At 33.6% G+C, this 22591-nt stretch overlaps 1 protein-coding gene across 8 annotated transcripts in view; it reads left to right on the forward strand.

Annotated features, from left to right (window-relative positions):
• cc2d2a (coiled-coil and C2 domain containing 2A) overlaps nucleotides 1–22591 on the forward strand; it is a 50535-nt gene that overhangs the window by 14762 nt on the left and 13182 nt on the right. For 2 of the 8 annotated variants that reach the window (XM_057841608.1, XM_057841615.1), the window contains 22 exons: nucleotides 54–185; nucleotides 650–859; nucleotides 2480–2586; nucleotides 2655–2795; nucleotides 4541–4697; nucleotides 4760–5013; nucleotides 6434–6611; nucleotides 6758–6911; nucleotides 6981–7128; nucleotides 8490–8616; nucleotides 8687–8890; nucleotides 9038–9130; nucleotides 9205–9296; nucleotides 11243–11353; nucleotides 11536–11550; nucleotides 13807–13974; nucleotides 14038–14205; nucleotides 17591–17687; nucleotides 17762–17854; nucleotides 17977–18153; nucleotides 19609–19899; nucleotides 19971–20060. In XM_057841608.1, the coding sequence (XP_057697591.1) occupies nucleotides 54–185; nucleotides 650–859; nucleotides 2480–2586; nucleotides 2655–2795; nucleotides 4541–4697; nucleotides 4760–5013; nucleotides 6434–6611; nucleotides 6758–6911; nucleotides 6981–7128; nucleotides 8490–8616; nucleotides 8687–8890; nucleotides 9038–9130; nucleotides 9205–9296; nucleotides 11243–11353; nucleotides 11536–11550; nucleotides 13807–13974; nucleotides 14038–14205; nucleotides 17591–17687; nucleotides 17762–17854; nucleotides 17977–18153; nucleotides 19609–19899; nucleotides 19971–20060 (3207 nt within the window). The remainder of the gene's footprint in view (nucleotides 1–53; nucleotides 186–649; nucleotides 860–2479; nucleotides 2587–2654; nucleotides 2796–4540; nucleotides 4698–4759; nucleotides 5014–6433; nucleotides 6612–6757; nucleotides 6912–6980; nucleotides 7129–8489; nucleotides 8617–8686; nucleotides 8891–9037; nucleotides 9131–9204; nucleotides 9297–11242; nucleotides 11354–11535; nucleotides 11551–13806; nucleotides 13975–14037; nucleotides 14206–17590; nucleotides 17688–17761; nucleotides 17855–17976; nucleotides 18154–19608; nucleotides 19900–19970; nucleotides 20061–22591) is intronic. The other 6 variants (XM_057841610.1, XM_057841611.1, XM_057841609.1 and 3 more) reach the window with 6 other exon arrangements.

Genomic DNA, 22591 nt, shown 5'->3' on the forward strand with positions numbered 1-22591 from the left:
TCGTATCGTGAGGTGCCCTGAGGTTCCCACTCCTAGTTATTACTTCCATTTAGGGAGCCAAATGGTTCGGAGATGACGGCAGGATCATCTCTCTGCCGGACCCCATCAAGGAATCGTCTAGCAGACCGCCGCTCTTCCATATGGAGGACGATCTGGACCCAGCCCTGCAAACGTTCTACATGAAGGTCTGATTTTCAAAGTTGGAAAATTCACGTATTTTCAAAAGTATACTGTAAATCACACCGGTCAAACATATACCGTATATACCCGCGTATAGGTCACAATTTTTTTTTACCGAAACTTTCGTTTAAAAATGTGGGTGAGACCTATGCACCGAATATGCTGATATGGGGGCATTTCAAGTAGAGGTGTGCGAAATGTCCGATTCTTGGATTATTCGCGATTTGGCCATGGAAGATTTGAGAACGACTCACAAACATCCAAATTCCGATTATTGAAATATGCCAAGTAAAGCGGAACTAAAACACAGTTGGCGCGGTCTTGGGGACGCAACGAGGAACGGACTGAGAGTAAACATCATGCTTGTCCTTACCCGGGTAAGGTGATGATGAAGACTTGGGCTTACTGTACTTCTGTATTTGAAATTTGTTCCAGAAAATCCGTTCATTTACATTCATTTCATCCTCAGCCACTCCAGTCCAAGCATACAAATCTGTCCATCTGTGCTGCGGATGCTGTCCTAGGCGACTACCAGCTAGATGTGGACGTGTCGGGCCTTATTTTCTCCCATCACCCACTCTTCAGCCGCGAACACGTGCTGGCGTCACGTCTGGCCCAGCTGTACGACCAGTACCTCAACCGGCAACGTAACAACCTCACGGAGCACCTCACCGACAAGGTCCTCCTCTAATCTTCTTGATTTACGGTTGAAGATAAAGGCTAACTTGCATAGCAAAAGTTCCTAGCTTAAATGCTATAAAATGCTAATGTTTACAACATTGGCTAGCGTACACTGCAAAAGTCTGCTAGCTTAAATGCTATATACTGCTAATGTTTACTAGATAGTTTGGAGTGCGCACCAGATTGTTTCTCGTGCACACCAGATTGTTTCTAGTGCGCACCAGAAATTATCTGATAAACATTAGCATTGTATAGCATTTAAGCTAGCGAACTTTTGCTATGAAAGTTATCCAATCGTTGCATTGTTGCAATTGGCTAACTTGCATAGCAAAGGTCTGCTAGCTTAAATGCTATATATTGCTAATGTTTCCGTGCGCACCAGAAGCTATCTGATAAACATTAGAATTATATAGCATTTAAGCTAGCGGACATTTATATGCAAGTTAGCCAATTGTTGCATTGTTGCAATTGGCTAACTTGTATAGCAAAGGTCTGTAAGATTAAATTCTTTATGATACTAATGTTTACAACAATTGGTTAACTTGGACAGCAAAAGTCCACTAGCTTAAATGCTATATAATGCTAATGTTTACAACAATATGCTAACTTGCATAGCAAAAGTCCGCTAGCTTAAATGCTGTATATTGCTAATGTTTACAACTATTGGCCAACTTGCATAGCAAAAGTCCGCTAGGTTACATGCCATATAATGCTAATGTTTACCAGATAGTTTCTAGTCCGCACCAGAAGCTATCTGGTAAACATTAGCATTATATAGCATTTAAGCTAGCGGACTCTTACTATGCAAGTTAGCCAATTGTTGCATTGTTGCAATTGGCTAACTTGTATAGCAAAGGTCTGTAAGCTTAAATTCTTTATAATACTAATGTTTGCAACAATTGGTTAACTTGCACAGCAAAAGTCCACTAGCTTAAATGCTATATAATGCTAATGTTTACAACAATTTGCTAAATTGCATAGCTAAGGTCCGCTAGCTGAAATGCTATATAATGCTAATGTTTACAACTATAGGCCAGCTTGCATAGCAAAAGTCCGCTAGGTTACATGCCATATAATGCTAATGTTTACCAGATAGTTTCTGGTGTGCACCAGAAGCTATCTGGTAAACATTAGCATTATGTAGCATTTAAGCTAGTGGACTAATACTATACAAGTTAGCCAATTGTTGCATTGTTGCAGTTGGCTAACTTGCATAGCAAAGGTCTGTAAGCTTAAATTCTTTATAATGCTAATGTTTACAACAATTGGCTAACCTGGACAGCAAAAGTCCACTAGCTTAAATGTTATATAACGCTAATATTTACAACAATTCGCTAACTTGCATAGCAAAAGTCCGTTAGCTTAAATGGTATATAATGCTCATGTTTACATCAATTGGCTAACTTGCATAGCAAAAGTCCGCTTGCTTAAATGCTATATAATGCTTATGTTTACCAGATAGTTTCTGGTGCGCACCAGATTGTTTCTAGTTGTTTGTTTCTACATAACAACGAGTCTATTATATTGGCCAAAGGCTGCTTCTGTAAAAAGGCCATATATCGGCCTGATATATCGGTCAACTTTTAATAAAAACATAACATTTGTTGGTGTGCTTCAGTTGAACGGGCTGAGAAACACCATGAGGAACATGCTGGAGATCCACAGCGAGCAGAACCTCTCTCAAGCCTTGCAGCAGAGGATCGTGGAGTACAGCATGGAGGTCAAGTGAGCGCTTTCGCCTGTTTGTGTCCGGCCGCCATTCCCTGCTTTTGCTCCATTTTTTCGTGCAACAGGAACACGCGGGAACTGCGGGACGGTGAGCAGGAGAAGGATAGGACGCTGTTGAAGAGCTTGGTCAAAGTCTGGAAGGAGCTGAAGGCCTTAAGAGAACATCAGAGGTTCATCAACACGCCTTACAAGCTCTTCTTAAGACGGTAGGATAAGAAGCTTAGCTAACTGCGTACCAAATTACTGGTGTGGTTAACGTTTGTTGACAGCTTCTCACTGCTAATGGATTGGACACTACAAGTGATACTCATTTAAGGAGTTTTAATGTAGTTTTTTTAAGCTGATGTTTAGAAATATCTAACTATATTACCATAATTAACAAATTGATCAGTCCGCTTTTATTGAAGACTATTGAAAGCTGAGAATATTTACCTTTTTTTTCCCGTTATATTTGTTTTTTTAAGCTATAAAAATACAAAATGAAAATAATATTAACTGTTCCCCCCGTTTTTTTTTTTTTTTTTTTTTTTTTTTTTTGTTAAATTGGTCTTTAAAATATTTTTGTTCAGAAAAAAAAACAAAATAAAAAAGAATGTATAGTTTTTTTCATATAGACTTCAAAGTACAAAGGATGGAAGACTACATTAAACTAAGAATATTTACTGTTTTTTCCTTTTTATTTTGAATGTATTTTGGTAATTAAAAATCGCCAGAATTCGAAAAACGTTAGATTTTTTAAAATATTTTTTTATTTGGAAAAAATAGTAAGTAAACAGTAAATTAATAATTTTTTTTGATGATATTTTTCTTTTAAAAATGAAACAAATATTTTTTAAACTTAAAGAAAAAAATAGTAATTAAGAGAAAAAAAACATATAAACTGTAAAATACAAATTAATAATAATATACTGATAGCTGTTTTTTGATTATGTCCTTAAAGAACATATTTTTTTATTTAAAAAAAATTAAAAAGATAAAATAATGAAAAATTAATTTAAAAATGTTTACTCTAAAATAATAAATATATAATAATTGCTTTTTTTATATATATAAATTATTCCCTTAACAGGGGTTTTCAACCCAGTCCTCAAGGCACACTGTGGGTCCTGGTTTTTGTTCCAGCCGATCCAGCAGAGACAGTTGAACCAATGAGGCTTCTGCTAAAACAAGCCACACCTGACTGCAATCAACTGATTGCACTTGTAAAACACCAGATTGGGGAAAAAGTGTTGTCATCTTGTTTGGTAAGAATGAAATCCTGCACCCACAGTGTGCCTTAGTGGAATAGGTTGGGAACCCCTGCCTTAACATATATATATTTTTTAATTTTATAAAATAATAAAAATGAAGGGAAAAAAGCAAAACAAAATTCTGCAAAATAAAAATTGATAATAATAATAAATAATTGTTTTTAGATTATTTCTTTAATATATTTTTTAATTAAAAAAAATAAGAAATGAACAAAAAAGCATAATTACCGGTACTGTAGCATAATAAATGATAAATATAATTAGATTATAATTATTTTATTGTTATTCTATTATTATGAGTACTGGTATCTGTTATTATATAAATTATTAATTATTTGATAAGTTTATTTGATAAATGTTTAAAATATATATTCATTATATTTTTTAGTTTTAACAAAATAATAAAAATGGAGGGAAAAAAGCATATTTACTGTAAAGTAAAATTTGATAATAATTATAAATTGTTTTTGATGAATGTTTTTTTAAATTAAAAAATATGCCTTTGCTTTTAATTTTTATTCTTATTTTTTAATACTTAATCATATATATACAGTTATTTATTTATTTTATTTATTTATTTTAAATAATTGAAGAATTCTAAAAGAGCATATTCTTCTTCATTTATCAACTATGAAATTACTTTTGACTAGCTTGTAATTGTTCAATGAATCATGGAAATCTTACTGAATACTTGACTCCAGGGAGACTGTGGACCGCGAGTCGGACGAACGCGAGTACGAGAAAGACATTTTGTCCGAGGTGTGGGAGCTGGAGGCCGAGGCCGAGGTGGACTACCAGACCAAGCTGAGCGAATACAAGAAACAGCTGGACGAGTGGAAGGCTTGGAGGAAGAAACAGGTAGCCGCGCATACGTTCATTAGCGGTGCTGAAGAAAAGCCATCTTACCGTCCTCTCTGCAGAAATCCAAGAAGAAGAAACGAAAGAAGAAAGCGCAGGACGAAACGGAAGAAGACGACCAGGAAGCCAGTGAACCCGAAGGACCACCTGACGAAGGCCCGTCCAAGCCGGACACCCCGGAAAAGCTGGAGTTGGACACCATCGTGAAGCAGGTCCGCGAGAAAGCGGCCAGGATTCGCAGAAAGCCGGGCGAGGCCATCTTGATCCCGGAGCTGACCGCTTCTGGAAACGTCTCGGAGGGAGAGCTCTGCCCCAGGTACAGAGTTGCTGCTGACCGATTCGGTTCAACTGGGAGGGTGGGGAATCAGGGAAAATGTACCGGTGCCATTTTAACACCTTTCATGCACAAATTAGGATTTTTTAAAATTTTTATTATGATTACATTCATATAAGACAGGGGGGTCTTAAACCTGCAGCCCAGGGGCCTATGTGACAATATTTTCAGGGGATGACGAGTTGGCTTTATGAGATTTAAGTTAGGCTAAAGTCTGCTTTGGCTTTGTAAATAAGATGAAATATAAATAAATAAAAAGAAAAGAAAATTAATCAAATATTAACGAAGGAATGATTAAAGGTAAATTAAAGAATAAAATACACAAATAAAAGAGTATAGATATTCAAATAATAAATAACTCAATTAAAAAAAATAAAAAATTAACAAATACCAAATAAATAGATAATAGAAAATAATAAATAATACACTTATAAATAATAATAACTAATGAAATTATTAATAAAATAAACATCATAATAATGAATCAATAATAATATTAAAAAATAATAATGAAGAAAAGATTAAAGGTTAACTAAAGAATAAAATACATTTAAAAGAATAATAAATGAAATAATTATATATCACAAACATAAATAATAAATAAAATAATGAAAAATAAATTAATAACAAAAATTAATAAAAGAATAAATTTAGACATAGAAATAATAAGTAAAAAAATACAAATTAATTAATAAACAAATATATAATGTAAAATAAACATAAATAATAATAAATAATGAAACAAATTAATGAATAACAAATATTAATAATGAACAAAAAAAAATAAATATGAAGAAAACATTCAAAGTTCATTAAAGAATAAAATTGAAAAAATAAATAAAGCAAAAATAAAAAACAAACATATGAATATGAACAATAGTTAAAAAATGATTAATAAAGGAAAAATTAATTCGTTTTTATAATAATAATTCGTAATTAATGATAAATAATAATATAAAATATTAAATGAAATTACAATTAAAATAAATTTTTAAAAAATGAAAATAATGATTTAAAAAAATAATTGAGAATAAAAATAATAATGAAAGTAACTGCTACAAATAAGCTGAAAACAAAATAATTTAATTAAATTTAATTCAAAGAAAATTGGATAAACTTACAAATTTGGTTGTTTTTATCAATAAAAATGTATTATGTTGAAGAACTGATCCGAAAAATAGATAATTATTTTACGTTTTACAAACAAAACAAACCAGTTATAACATACATTCATGCATAATTAATGAACTAAAAAGATAAGAATAATGAATCTAGTAAAGGGCCAAATTTGGCGGGAAAATCAATTTTTTGAACAGTAATAAATATAAAACCAATTTTTTGGATGTAATTACAAATTGTCTAGCTAAAATAATATTGTTGTATTTGTTCACCCGTTTCCAAGGGGCGAAGTGGCTCGCCGGCATGAAGTTGCGAGACGATTCATCTTTGTCAAGATTTTGTACAACGACAAAGAAGTCTCGCAGACCAACAGTTTCCCGCTCAACCCCGATTTCCGAGTGCACTTTGGACAGATTTTCAATCTGAGGATCGTCAACTGTCCCCGAAGCATTACCTTACAGGTATCGTACCATCAATTTCTGTACGATAGCGTGTACCTGACTGTATACTATATGTACGCTGCTGTGCTAGTTCTGTTAACACTGCATAGTTTTAGGTTGCTGCACTACTTGACACATTTAACAAATTAGGCTTTTTTTTCACGCAGGTGTTTGAAGACCTGGGCTCATTGTATACCATGCTAGCAGAGGTCTACGTGCCCGTGCCGCCTTCGTCGGTGCTGGCGGGCAACTCCTCCATAGAGGAGTTTGAGTTCAGCAGCAACCAGAGAGAGATGTTTGACCACGAAGGCGTCGGAAGCGGTCGGCGATTAATATGACGTTAAAATGAAAGAGGCATCTTCGGTACAAACCGTCGCTATAAATTTGCAGGCGTTCCGCTTTCGTTCACGGGCGACGCCAGCGACAATGTGATCCTGTTGACGTCCGGGAAGCTCTCGTGCTGCGTTTCGTGGGGCGTCGGCGAGGACAATGTGCCGCTCGCGCCTCCCCTGTCACAGCATCCTGGCGCTCATCACGGGTATGATGACTTGGCTTTGTTGGATAGATTGGTCTGCAATGTCTTTATGAATAAAATAGAGTAAGAATGATTAAAAACAAATAATAGAAGATAAATAGTATTTAAAAATTAAAGAATGAAATAAGAATAAAAAAGAAATAAAGATCTATGAATAATAGTTAAAAATAAAGAATAAAATAATAAATAAAAATCAATAACATCTAAAGAAAACAATAAAAAATAAATAAAACGTAAATAAAATCTAAATATTAAAAAAACATTACAATAAATATATATTCAAAAAATAAAACAATAATGTATAGAAATATAGAATAAAACCAAAAGAAAATAATAAATCATGTATAAAAAATAAATGCTAATAATATTCTTTAAAAAAAAAAAAAAAGAAATATAAATAATAGCTAAACAAAATAATTGGTAAATAAAAGAATATAATACATAAAAATTAATAAGAAATATAACATTTAAAAAAAAAAAAAATTTTAAAGGTCAAGAAATTAATCAAATAAAATAATAAATGATGTACAGTATAAAAATGTATAAACAACAATAGAAGAAAATAATGGATAAAATAATTAATAATACAAAATTAATTAAAAATAGTATACAAAAAAATAAGATACCGGTATATAAAAAATATTTTTATAAAAGAAAAAAAAAGAAAATACAATAATAAATAATGTAAATAAAACATTAAACAATTTATAAATAATATTTAAAAATAAAAATATGAGTAAAATATAAGTTGAATAAAAGCTAAGGTCAGAAAATGAATAAGAAAATAAATATAACTGATAAAAAATAAAATCAAAAAGAAAAGAAAAAAATAATATCTGAAAAATAAAAGATCAATAAAAATATTTTTAAAAATCTAAAATATTAAAAGAAAAGATAATTGACAAATAAAAATAATAAAAAAAAATAAAAGATTAAAAAGAAAGAAAATACATTTTAAGGAAATGTGCAGTCTGTACTACAAATAAGCTGTGAACAAAGAATAAAAAAAAAAAGTTAATTTTTATAAATAAAAAAGTATTATTTTGAAAAATTGATGTGAAAAGTAGTATTGTTTTGTGTTTTTCAAACAACACAAATCAATCCACATTAATCCAATCCATCCATTTGCAAAACAAAATGGTCACACTAATGTTTTTTTATATTTATTTAAAAAAAAAAAAACATTTTTTAAAAAGAAAAAAAATCAAATACACCTTCAACAAAATATTTACAATTAATAAAGTAAACAAAAACAATATTTTACTGCATATTTAATATTGTAATTTTTCCCCTTTAAAAAATCTAAAATTTATGTATACAGTCTAAACGAAACGTACATAATTGAAATGCTGTTTGCGTTTCAGCGGCCAGTATGACGCCGTCTCCCCTCTCGCTCCATCTGGCAATGTGAAAAAAATTGGCGAGTGGGCCATGCAGTCTCGACTGGACCCCAACGATCCCGTAAATGCCTCAGTCATGCAGATGCTCAAAGTACGCACCTGATAAAAAAAAAATTACACGTCACGCTGCACGTCTCATAGCAATTTATGTTTGCTTGCAGGTGGCTAGCAGCGGTCAGGTGTCGGCGCCGGACTTCTTCCGTCTGGAGCAGCTTCAGGAGGAGTTCAACTTCGCCAGCGACGAAGAGCTGGCACGCTCGCGGCGCTTCCGCCTCCTAGCGTTGAGGAGCCAGGAGGTGCCTGAGTTTCGCAATTACAAATATGTACCGTCTCGTGAGAGGGAGGTCTCTGAGAAAGTTTTTCAGGTAGGTCCAAACTAACCAACAAAGGTGATAATAAATGCAAATGTATGCACAATCATTATTTTAGGACGATCTCCATTTTAGACTGTCATGGCTATACCTAATAAGTACTGATAACAAAATAAAGTTGTTGTGTATTTGTGTCTTCAGGGTTATGAGAAGAGGCTGAAGGAAGGCGAGATGATCGACACCAAAGAACATCTGGACTTCCACCGAGCCTTGGTGGCCAAGTACCTCCAAAAGGTGATTTAGCAAATCCTACCCAATAAACAGCAACTGTAATGCTGCTTAATATTTTTTTTACCCTTTACTTACAGATACGTGAAGCCGTCATTCACAGGTTCCTCCTGGCCAGCCATCACTTCCTACTGTCCGACATGGTCATCGAGGAGGAGATGCCATGTTTTGGGTAACCCGCTCCCAAAGTACTCCTTCTGCTCGGCGCTGCTTGCAAAATCTCACTTCACCAGAGGTGTCGTAGACCTTTTCAACATACTTGCTAGGGAACTGTGTCGTCTGGTGATGTAAAGGAGTTCTTGTTTCAAAAGAAAACCCAAAAAACTAAGACAGTTGTGCTGTGAGATGCCTAAAATTTGCAGGGTAGTGATATGATGAGAAGAACATGGGTCAAAGCAGTAATTAGGATTAAAAGAGACATTTTGGGGCATGAGGGCAAAGGTCAGGGGCATTTTGCCATTCATAAAGATCACAAGGTCCTCTAACTTGAAATCTTGCTTTAGAATCAAACCTGGTCAAATTTTTACCGATTGGTCAAATTTTTAGTGAAATTATATTTTTTATTTATTTTTTTTTACATTTTGGTGTCGGGAGGTCAAAGGTCAGAGGTGAGAAACTTACTGGGACAATATACGGGTAAAGGACTAGCCTATTTACCTCAAATTTGCTGGGTAGTGATATGATAAGAAGAGCATTAGTCAAAGGTCACAGAGGTGGTTTGAAGCAAAAGAGACATTTTGGGGCTTGAGGGCAAAGGTCAGCGGCATTTTGTCAACATTCATAAAGAACACAAGGTCCATTAACTTTAAATCCTTATTTAGAATCAAAACTGATTGGTCAGATTTTCACGGAAATTGATTTATTCCATTTTTGGGTAGTGAGATCAAAGGTCACATAGGTCAGAAACAGAATTGGACAATAACCGAATAACGGATTAGTTTATTTACCTCAAATTTGCAGTGTAATAATATGATGAGAGTAGGTCATAGAGGTCGATCTGCTTAGAAGAGAAAGAGTAAAAATAAAATAAATAAATACAAATTTGGTTTAAAAAAACAACAATAATACGAAAAAAATTAAGAAATCTTTTTGAAAATTATTAGGCCAAAGGTCGAAGGCATTATTATATCAATGCATGAAGATCAAAAGGTCGTCTAACTTTAAATCCTGCTTTACAATCAAAACTTTTTTTTTTTTTTAATTAATTTTTAATTAATTAATTAATTTTTGGGTGCATTTTTACATTTTGGGTGGTAGTGAGGTCAAAGGTCAGAAAAGGAATTTGACAATAACTTTCATACTGAACTCCTTGGCTCCCATTTGACATTAGTAGATGTCCAATCCATTTGAAGGGGGAGCCAGCCCTTTCGGTTCAAGTAGATTGGACGTCTAAGAGTGACATACTCATTTGAATTCACAGCAGAAAGATGGCAAAGGTGTGTCAATGGCACTTAAAATCAACAATTACCTCTTCCTCACATCACCCTGAAAGGGTGCAGTTTAGAGCTTAGCCTCAAGCGGTATTAATAAATTAATAAATGAGGATCAAAGTACAACAAAAGAACAATTGGCTAACTTGCATAGAAAAATCCGCTAGCTTAAATGCTATAAAATGCTAACTTTTTTTTTTTTTTTTTTTTTTTACAATTGACTCAACATTCGTTCAAACACACATACCTCAAAACTAAATTACAAATGCATAAACAATCATATTAGCATATTATTAATACAACCTTATGTTGGTCTTAACAGGGAGCAATTCACTTTTGCTACTAGAGGCATCCACCAAAATCAATACAACTAAATGCAAACACTTTCAAAACAAACAATTACAATGCCACTCTAAGTAAACAAATCCTTGAAGCAGCGGAATTTGAACCGAAGTTTTTTTTTAATCGAATTACTCGAGTGAATCGAGTCCAAACAAATTGGACTTCTAGCGCGAGCATTCCCAACCGCTGATGGTGAAAAGGTCTCCTCCCTTCTATTTTCAAGGCATGCTGCACGTCCCTGTAGACGAAGCACTAATATCATGTACTCTGTTGTATTTCCTTGCATGTTTGTTCTTTTTGTTTTAAAAAAAAAAAAAACTACAAAAAACATACAAACGTGATAAAGCGGAGCACGTTTACGAAGAGTGCCAGATCGCCACCTTCGAGATAGCACTGAGTTTTTAGAGATGAGGAGTCCAAAGCTGTTAAAAATGACTGGCAGGGCAGAGATGCTCAAGTAAGTAACAGTCAAGTGTGTCAAGTGGAAAGATTTCTACTCTCGGACCGATCAAGGCGCCCTTTAAGAAGTGTTTTTTCCTTCTCATAAGTGGGTTGCGTAGTGTATTTTTGTCATGTTTTCTATTATATTTGTTTCTTTATTTATTTCTTTTCTTTTCTTCTGCTATGCATGTTTAACAGTGGTGCCGGTCCAGGGTATGTTCAGTTCTTACATTTTTTTAGCTAGCTAGAACCCACAATGCAACCCAGTAGAGCTGTAGAGTTTTAGGTAGATGTGCTGTAGATTCAGGGTGTCCAAATTTTGGCTCTGAGCAGTCGTGGCAGTTTAGGGTAATCATCAATTTATTTTTTTTTCTTGATGCAACAGCGACGAGCAATCGGTTCGTGTGTAAAAACTTGTTATTTTCTATTCTGTTATTGATGTTGAAATGTTCATAACTGGAAATTTGCATATAAAGAAGAACAATGCAATGACCAAAGTTATTTATTATTAGGGCTGTCAAACCATTAAAATTTTTAGTCGAATTAATTACAGCTGAAAAATTAATTAATCATAATTAATCGCAATTCAAACCATCTATTAAATATGCCATATTTTTCTGTAAATTATTGTTGGAATGGAAAGATAAGACACAAGACGAATATATACATTCAACATACGGTACATAAGTACTGCATTTGTTTTTTATAACAATAAATCAACAAGATGGCATTAACATTATTAACATTCTCTTAAAGTGATCCATGAATAGAAAGACTTGTAGTTCTCAAAAGATAAATATTAGAACAAGTTTTAGAAATTCTAGATTAAAACCCCTCTTAATGTTTTCGTTTTATTCAAATTTGTAAAATTTTCAATCAAAAAAAAACTAGTAGCTCGCCATCGTTGATGTCAATAATTACACCATGCTCACTCATGGTACTAACCCATAAAATCAGTCGCACCCAAGCGCCAGCAGAGGGCGCCAAACACCAAAAAACAGGTAACAAGCTGGCATTACGTTGTACTGCCTTTTTAATCTGTTTGACCGGAGCATGTGCGCTATTTGCGTCAAATATTTTAACGTGATTAATTAACAAAAATAATTACCGCCCGTTAACGCGATAATTTTGACAGCCCTATTTATTATATATTGTTTATTAATTTTTAAACTAATAAATGTACATCTATTAAAAAAAAGACAAAAAATATACAAAAGGAATATGAGAATAATGACTATTAAATTAATATTGAAGTTAATGAATAAACGTAACAAATTTGGTGAAATAAATGGTTAAAAAAAGTTTTTTTCCCTTTTCTAATTTTAAAAAATTTAAAATATTTAAAATTTTAATATTTTAGTATTTTTTAATTTTGTCTTTTTTTGGAGGGAGAAATATTTTAAGGCTGAAATATTTTTTAAAAAGTGAAAAAGGTATTTACTGAGTTTTGTTTTGCTAGAAAAAAATATTTAAATTATTAAAAGAAAAAAAAGAATACTTACAGGTTTCCTTTTTATTTTTGTTTGATATTTAAAATATTTAAATAATAATAGTAATAATAATACACCAAATAAACATGCTATAAGAAATAATCAACAGTTAAATTAAAAATTAAATTAACGTAAATAAATAACCCTACCAAATTTATTAAAATACTTTTTTTTTTAAATCGATTGTTTTTTTTCTTATTGTTTTAAATATTTTAAGCTGAAATTATTTTTTTAAATTAAAAATATATTTAATGGATTTTTTTTTTTTTGCTTAAAAATTAAAATATTAAACAAAAAATAATTTCAATTTAATTGTTTTATTTTTCTTTTTGTTTTATATTTAAAATATTTTTAATATATTAATACACAAAATAAATAAGCCATTTACTTTAATTTAAAATAATAATCATCAAAAAATTATGAAGCCATTTTCTCTTTTAAACGTTTTCAAAAATAAATAAAACAAATAAAACATTTAGGGTTTTTTTCTTTTTGTTTTTTGACTTAAAATTTTTTTTTTTAATTATATAAACACCGTATATATGTATTTTTTCCTCTTTTTTTAATTGAAAATATTTATTTCTTTAATTAAAAGAGAAAAATAAATACAAAAAATACAGAAAAATAGGAATATTAACTCAAATATTTATTTATTTATTTATTTATTTATTATTATTTATTTTTTTTATTAACTCAAATATTTAATTTATTTAATACGATTTGGGGAATTTAGGGGTCAGCAATGTCTCTAAACGATTAAAAGTGGCAATCCGAGTCTGCCTGCCGTTGACAGCGCTCGATGTCTAATAATCTATTTGGACTAACGCACGTCCAAATAGATTGGACGTCTACCGCTGTCAATGGCTGCCAATGAATTTAGAATGAAACAACAGGCTAGACTTTGGACACCCCTTGATGTAGCTCAACCTCCATGCTAGTAGCAAGTCTTCTCACTGCTTTTCTCGAAACGACCAATCAGAATCCTGGGTTTAAACCTCTTCCACCTGGCGGAGCCCAAACGTCCTCTGAGGCCTCAGAGGAAGGAGAGGAAGAAAGTGACAGCTCAGAACCTGTCGGACGGCGACATCAAACTACTGGTCAACATTTTGCGGGCGTACGATATTCCCGTGCGCCGCTCGCAGGGCGGGTAAGAAAAGAACTTTGATTTGATCGTAGTCATTCAGATTGACGCCGAGGTTTGTTGTCACAGTAAAGCGGGACCGTCGCCTCAAGGCGCCATCCAGGGCAGCGATTGGCTGGTCAACCATGTCCAAGTGCGGCCTTTCGTGGAGGTCTCCTTCCAGCGGAACGTCTTCCAGACCACCACCGCCGACGGGCCCAACCCCTGCTGGAACGAGGAGCTGCAGCTGCCTTTTCGGTAAGTCGTCGTCATCGCCACGAATAGACCCGTTTGTGTAATGTGCGTTTTAGCCAGCAGACGGCGCCCATTTTGCGCCGACTTGCTAAATTGGGCTATTGCACATTGCACATTGCTAAAAAGGGTTATCATCAATCTGCTTCAAGATGTCCCTAGATCCACTCAATAGTTAGCCAACTGGCTCCCCCTGGTGACCGTGTTTGAGTAATACATGCAAGACAATTGAAAATAGCAACACATATAATCTACACAGATGGCACAATTGGTTCCAATATAGAATTTGATTGATTTAATATTAATTCATTGGCTGTTATTGACAGCACTACATGCCCAATTTATTTAAGCTGGGAAAATAGAAGAAAACAGAAAATTAAAATTTAAAGAGTTCAAATAAAAAAAACAACATAATAATAATAATAAAGAATATATATAATTTTTAAAAAATTGAAAAATTCTGAATTAAACAAGTAAAAAGTAAAATAAATGAAAACCAAAAAGTATTAAAATTTAAAAAGTTCTAATGAGAATGTGAAAATACATGTATTTATATTCTAAATTAATGAATTCAAACAAACAAAAATAGAAATAGAAGAAAACAGGAAATTAATCAACATTCAAAATGTCCAAATAAAAAAAATGAAATTATGTATTGATGATATATATATATATATATATATATATATATATATATATATATATATATATATACTGTATATATATATAAATATGTAAAGAGAAAAAAAATTTTTTTTTAAAATAATAATAATTGGAAAATTCCAAATTAAAGCATTAAATAAAATTTAAAATAGAAAAGAACAAAATTAAATTTGAAAGAGCTCAAATAAAAAGGTAAATATATACAGTATATACATTCATATATTTTTTTTAACAAAAACATTGAAAATTTCTAAATTAAGGCATTAAAAAATAAAATACACGAAAACCAAAAAAGTATTAAAATTTAAAAAGATATAATAAAAAATGTAAAATTATATGTATTGATGACAGACATACAGTGGGGCAAATAAGTATTTAGTCAACCACTAATTGTGCAAGTTCTCCCACTTGAAAATATTAGAGAGGCCTGTAATTGTCAACATGGGTAAACCTCAACCATGAGAGACAGAATGTGGAAAAAAAAAACACAAGCTTTTCACTCACTGTTGCTGGTATTTTGGAGATCTCCTCTCGAGCGGTGATGTTTTGTGGCTGTCGTTGGGCAACACGGACTTTCAACTCCCTCCAGAGATTTTCTATGGGGTTGAGATCTGGAGACTGGCTAGGCCACTCCAGGACCTTGAAATGCTTCTTACGGAAGCCACTCCTTTGTTGCCCTGGCTGTGTGTTTGGGATCGTTGTCATGCTGTGAAAGACCCAGGCATGTCTCATCTTATCTTCAATGCCCTTGCTGATGGAAGGATATTTTCACTCAAAATCTCTCAATACATGGCCCCATTCATTCTTTCCTACACAGATCAGTCGTCCTGGTCTCTTTGCAGAAAAACAGCCCCAAAGCATGATGTTTCCACCCCGATTCTTCACAGTGGGTATGGTGTTCTTCGGATGCAATTCTGTATTCTTTCTCCACAAACACGAGAACCTGTGTTTCTACCAAAAAGTTCTATTTTGGTCATTCCCCCCGTGTGGTTCTTGGATTTTTGCTCACCGTTCTTGTTATCATTTTGACACCACGGGGTGAGATCATGCATGGAGCCCCAGGGAGATTATCAGTGGTCTTGTATGTCTTCCATTTTCTAATAATTGCTCCCACAGTTGATTTCTTTACACCAAGCGTTTTACCTATTGCAGATTCAGTCTTCCCAGCCTGGTGCAGGTCTACAATTTTGTCTTTGGTGTCCTTCGACAGCTCTTTGGAAGACTGAATCTGCAATAGGTAAAACGCTTGGTGTAAAGAAATCAACTGTGGGAGCAATTATAGGAAAATGGAAGACATACAAGACCACTGATAATCTCCCTCAATCTGGGGCTCCATGCAAGATCTTACCCCGTGGCGTCAAAATGGTAACAAGAACGGTGAGCAAAAATCCCAGAACCACACGGGGGGACCTAGTGAATGACCTACAGAGAGCTGGGACCACAGTAACAGTCTACTATCAGTAACACAAAGCGCCGCCAGGGACTCAAATCCAGACGTGCAGGTCTACAATTTTGTCTTTGGTCTCCTTTGACAGCTCTTTGGTCTTGGCCATAGTGGAGTTTGGCGTGTGACTGACTGAGGTTGTGGACAGGTGTCTTTTATATTAATGCAGGTAACGAGTGGAGACTCGTTAGAAGAAGTTAGACTTCTTTGACAGCCAGAAATCTTGCTTGTTTTTAGGTGACCAAATACTTATTCTCCACTCTAAATTGGAAATAAATTCTTTAAAAATCAAACAATGTGATTTTCTATTTTTTTTTTCACATTCTGTCTCTCATGGTTGAGGTTTACCCATGTTGACAATTACAGGCCTCTCTCATCTTTTCAAGTAGGTTAACTTGCACAATTGGTGGTTGACTAAATACTTATTTGCCCCACTGTATATATATTATATATAGATTTAGAAAATTAAATAAAAAACAGCAAAAAATTGGAAAATTCAAAATTAATGAATTTAAAAAAAAATTGAAAATAGAAGAAAACAGGAAATTAATCAACATTAAAAATGTTAAAATAAAAAAATATATGTATTGATGATATATATGCTGTATATATAAAATTTATTTTAAAACAACAAAAAAATTGGATAATTCAAGTAAAAAAAAAAAAACATACAAATACATTAAAATTAAAGAAGTTTCCATTAGTAATTAATGTATGTTAAATAAATAACTTTTATTTTTTGAATTTATTAATGATGACTTTTCAATATATATATTTTTATTTTTTTATATTTAATATTAATTCTTATTTTTTGTAATTTTCTGTATTTTTATTTTTTTAATTATTACTATTCATGTGTTTATGTATTCCTCCAATGCTTAATGCATGTTTTTTTAAAATAAAATTTAATGCATCAAGGGGTTCGTATAAAGTAGTCAAAACCACTACACACAAGTAATAGTATATAAATCTTTACATTTGAGCAAAAATATGCTACTACTGTGTTGCTTCTGTTTACACTGGACAGTTTTAGGTTGCAGCACTACTTGATGCATTTAACATTTGTGGCACATCAGTCTTAATATCAATTCAAAAATACTGTGAGTGTACAGTTAAATTGCAGCATCATTTTTCATAATAAATAATGATATAATCATGATATATAATAATAAATAATGTATTGCATCATATTGATATTTTGGTGTAAAATTGCACATTTTTTCCATATTGTATAAAAAAGTCTACCCCAAAGCGTCTTGGTAATTCTTGTTTCCCTGCATTCAGCGCACCCAACGATGACTACAGCGTGGCCAGCTTGCAGTCGGTCAAAGACGAAGTCTTCATCAACATATTTGACGAGGTGGTGCGCGAAATGGGAGCGGTGAGTTCTAAACACACACAATCGGACATGGCGTCAAACGCGGAGTTACCCGAGCGCTGATGACTTGTATGCAGAGAGAGAACGGCGAATCGCCGCAGACTCGGGTGGAGAAGCACTGGCTGGGTTCCGTCAAGATTCCTTTCAGCACCATCTACTCGCAGTCTAGGGTACATCACGTACACTATCTACATATATAACTCTGAATTTTAACAGCAAAAAGGCACGTTGAATTACATCCAAAGCTACCTTCACACCTGAAGAGGTTTAAGCTTAAAAAAAATGTGTGCAGATTGAGGGTACGTTCAAGGTGAAGACGCCGGCCGTACTGCTGGGCTACAGCAAGGAGCGTAGCCAGCCCAACGCCGGCGTCTACGAGAGCGTGCACAGCCTCTGCCAGGGAGCCTTCATCACACTTTTCATCACCATCGAGCCACTGCTGCAGCCCGGCGAGTCCATCAGGGAGAAGGTTCGCCAGAGCTAGTTGGGTGCATCGCACGCTTTCCTCAAATAGTGGCCTTACAGAGAGTGCACACAAATGTGCAAGATAAACAAATTTGAATTGAGCTGATTCAATTACATTATAAAAGTAACAATGAACTAAATGAACTGTCTGAAATTTAGAGAAATACACTACAGTAGTTACAAAACAGTCCAAAATCAAACATTTCTTATCATCAACATAGTCATGTGTTATTCATAGTCATTACTTCATAACTATTCATCCATCACACAGCTGCTGGAAACAAATGTCGGTTTATCCATCTGCAGGCGACCAGGAAATCAGGATTTTAAGACACTGTGCGGGTCTACGCTGGTCCTCATGAGAAACTGTTTTCCTTAAAGCAAAACACCACCGCTTTTGTCCACCGGCATTGCTAAACTTGACCAAAACTGAAAAGTTACCTGATGTTGCTTTAAACCGATAAATAAACCTCATTTTTCATATTTTTCCCCAAAACTATTTTTGTAGTTTTGTGAATTTATTTTTTTTCCCAATTAATTTTCCAGTAACTCTAAAAATTAATAAATGAAATAAAAGCTACAGCTAAAAATTAGAAAATCCTAAAATAAAAAAATTAAATAAAAAAGTAATAGATAAATATATCATATGCATATATATACCATATTAAAAATGATTATAAATAATATATAATATAATTATATATTTCATTTTAATTCAATAAATTATATATATACATAGTATATATACAGTATAAATTTCATAAAATTATTAAATGTATTATATATTATAATTTATACATTTATATATATTTACACACACACATACACACGCACACATTTCCCCCCGAAAACTTATTTAAATAATTACATAATTTAAACTGAATTTCTTTTTTTTTTTTTTTTTTTAAGGATTTTCTTTTATTTTGCATTTTCTGATTTTTGGTTGTATTTTTCAAATTCACTTTCCCTTTTTATTATTTTTCCTTAATTTTTACGTTTATGGACTTTAAACAATTAAAAGAAAAAATACAATTTACATCCTTTTATTTTTTATTTATTAATTTTAAAATGATTTTCTTTGATTGTGAATTTTCGGATTTTTTTTTTTGTTTTGTTTTTTTGTTTTTGGAGTTTTTAAATTAATTTGATTAATTATTATGTTTATGTACTTTAAAAATACATTCAAAAAAAATTATAAGAAAAAATTACACTACTGTTGCTACTACTACTACTACTATAAAACCAAACTGGGAAAATTTCCCCCAAAAATAAAAAAATCAAGAAAAAAAAAAGCATACAGAGTATGTATACAATTATATATAGCTGTGTATGAAAAATTTAAACGAAAGCAGTTGGTTGGCCACTATTTGCTGTATTATCGCATGCGCTTTTAACATTTCAACATTTTTTTGCATGTTCATTCGCCATCATTGATTTGACTCCCGCGCTTCTGTTTTAGATTAAAGAACTCAAGGTAACTAAAACTAGAGTTTTCCCCGCCGTTTTCCGTTGTCCTGTTTGCTTATTGATTCATTTTTTTAAAAATCCTTTCCAGTTCGACAGCCAAGAGGACGAGCGTCTCCTGCAGGCGGCCGAGCGTTTCGAGCGAGCGGCGGCCGAAGGGTTCCCTGGCCGCCCGTGCGCCACCACCGCAGTCGACCTCAACGGCAAGACCGTCTTCATCACCCGCTACATTCGCCCGCTCAACCCGCCGCCGGAAATCATGTCCGACCAACCCCAAGAGGACGCGGTCTGTCTCCGGAATCGCCTTGTAGTCTCGCTCCAAAAATTTATGCTAGTTTTTTTTTTTAATCTACGCAGATTCAAGTGGCACGATTCGTGTCGCTCATTCCGTCGCTACCTGACAAAGTTTCTTTTTCTGGCATCTGCGACCTATGGAGCACATGTGATGTAAGTACCGTAAACCACACTGTACTTTAAATGTGTTTGGACTCGTAGGCTGCCGTTGTCGGCGATGGACGTCCAATCCGTTTAAATGGGCTGTACTGTAAATTAAGTCATCTGTACAGATATTACAGATTACTATACTGTTGGTATAGATTTCTAAACAGTACCTAAAGTTTACCAATACTCATCCACAGTTAAATAATCTGTACCCACAGTTTAATCACCTTTGGGAACAGATTACTAAATTGTGGGTACACAGTTTACTAATCTGTACCCACAGTTTAGTAATACTGTACATGGGTATCGCTGCTAAATTTTGGGTACAGTTAAAAATCTGCACCCACAGTTTAGCAATCTGAACCCCGAATTTAGTCATCTTTGGCTACAGTTTTACTAATCTGTACCTTCAGTTTAGTCATCTGTACCTTTAGTTTAACATCCAGTAAACTCAGTTGAGTAATCTGTACTCTCAATTTAGTAATTTTTAGCCAGTTTAGGAAAATGTAGCAACGATTTAGCAATCTGGACCCCGAGTTTACTAATCTTGGATCCACAGTTTAGCAATCTGTACTAGAGCAGGGCGGTAAACCGAAAATTTACCGTCACCGAAATTCTTAACGATGACCGACGTAATTTTGACCATGTCGGTAAATTCGGTAAATTAATAAAACAAGAAAATAGTCTTTTCATCCCGCTTTGATTCTGTGTTGTTCGTCTATGTTCATTCCCCTTTAAGAAAGCAGTGAATGTGCTTACGTAGGGAGTCACGTGATCATCAGGAAGCCAATCAAACAAAAGCCCGGTAAGCTAACGCTAGCAGCTAACGCTACAAGCAAAACGTGATGGAGTGTGGCTTAAGGGAGGTTCACCAAACTTTCAACCGACATTTAGTAGACTCTTGGTGGCATCCAGACGGGCTTTCACCCGCTGTCCTCCTTTGTTCTCACGATTTCCGGAGATGGTGCTTTCAGTGCTTTCTACTGGTAGCCAGGCTAACGCTAGCTAGCGGCTAACGCTACAAATGAACGTTATGGAGTCGGATAGAGGCTCTAACCTGGTCGAAACGGCTGAACTTAATGAGTGGATTGGGCACGGACTGCATCTAGCAATTACTATGTGGCGTATTTTGTATCTGTCTGTGTGTGTGATTCCTCTGATAGCTTTTGTGATGGTAAAGAATTCTGCATAAAGTACAATCCAACGGCGAAACTTATAATGACCGAGAAATGGCCCCAGCTATTTTTATTGTGCGTGCATTTATGAAAAAATGCACTGGGGGGGAAAAAAACCCTTAAACCATAAAGTAAACACTTGTATTTAATAATTATATCACAGCAGCCATTAACAATAAGTTGTCTTTTTGAAGTGTACTGTTCAAGCTGCAAGTCATTTGTGTTACAATTACATGTTTGCACAGGCATATTGATTTTGACAATGTACATTGTTCAAGTCATACACGCTGTTATAAATGTTCATACTTGAATTCTTATTGCTTACAATACATTTTTATTAGGGCTGTCAAACGATTAAAATTTTTAATCGAGTTAATTACAGCTTAAAAATTAATTAATCGTAATTAATCGCAATTCAAACCATCTATATAATATGCCATATTTTTCTCTAAATTATTGTTGGAATGGAAAGATAAGACGCAAGATGGATATATATTTTCAACATGCGGTACATAAGGACTGTATTTGTTTATTATAACAATAAATCAGTTCTAAATCAGTTATAGAAATTTTATATTAAAACCCCTCTTAATGTTTTCGTTTTAATAAAATTTGTTAAATTTTCAATCAAAAAATAAACTAGTAGCCCGCCATTGTTGATGGCAATAATTACTTACACTATAAAATCAGTCGCACCCAAACGCCAGCAGAGGGCAGCAAAACTCCGCAAAACACAATTAACAGGTGGGCCTTTCACTCTAGTGACATTTAAATATGTCTGAGCTGGGCAAGTGCGTTAATTGCGTCAAATATTTTAACGTGATTAATTAAAAAAATTAATTAACGCCAGTTAACGCGATAATTTTGACAGCCCTAATTTTTATAAATTTAATGTTTAGACTGCATGTACAATTGTTAAATACAGTATATCAAATTGAATGCTGGTAAATAAATCAACAAGAAATAGTTAATCTGTATTTCATGCATTGATTCAGATTTTCAAATTATATATCAGTCCGCTTGGGCGAATTTATCGTCATTTATCGTTATCGAGATAAATCTGCTCAATTTATCGTGATACATGTTTAAGGCCATATCGCCCAGCCCTAATCTGTACTAAGTGACTGTTTACTAATCGATCTGAACCCTCTGTTTACTAATCTGTAGTAATCAGAGTTTTCTAATCTTGCATCCAAAGTTTTGCAATCTGTACCCTCTGTTTACTAATCTCCAGCTCCAGTTTAGTAATCTGTACCCTCAATTTAGTAATCTGTACCCTCAGTTTGGTCATCTGTACCGACAGTTTAGTAATATGTACCCACTGAGTTTACTAATCTTGTAGCCATAGTTTAGTCATCTGTA

This window comes from Corythoichthys intestinalis, chromosome 7 (assembly GCF_030265065.1).
Source record: "Corythoichthys intestinalis isolate RoL2023-P3 chromosome 7, ASM3026506v1, whole genome shotgun sequence".
Classification (NCBI taxonomy): Eukaryota; Metazoa; Chordata; class Actinopteri; order Syngnathiformes; family Syngnathidae; genus Corythoichthys; species Corythoichthys intestinalis.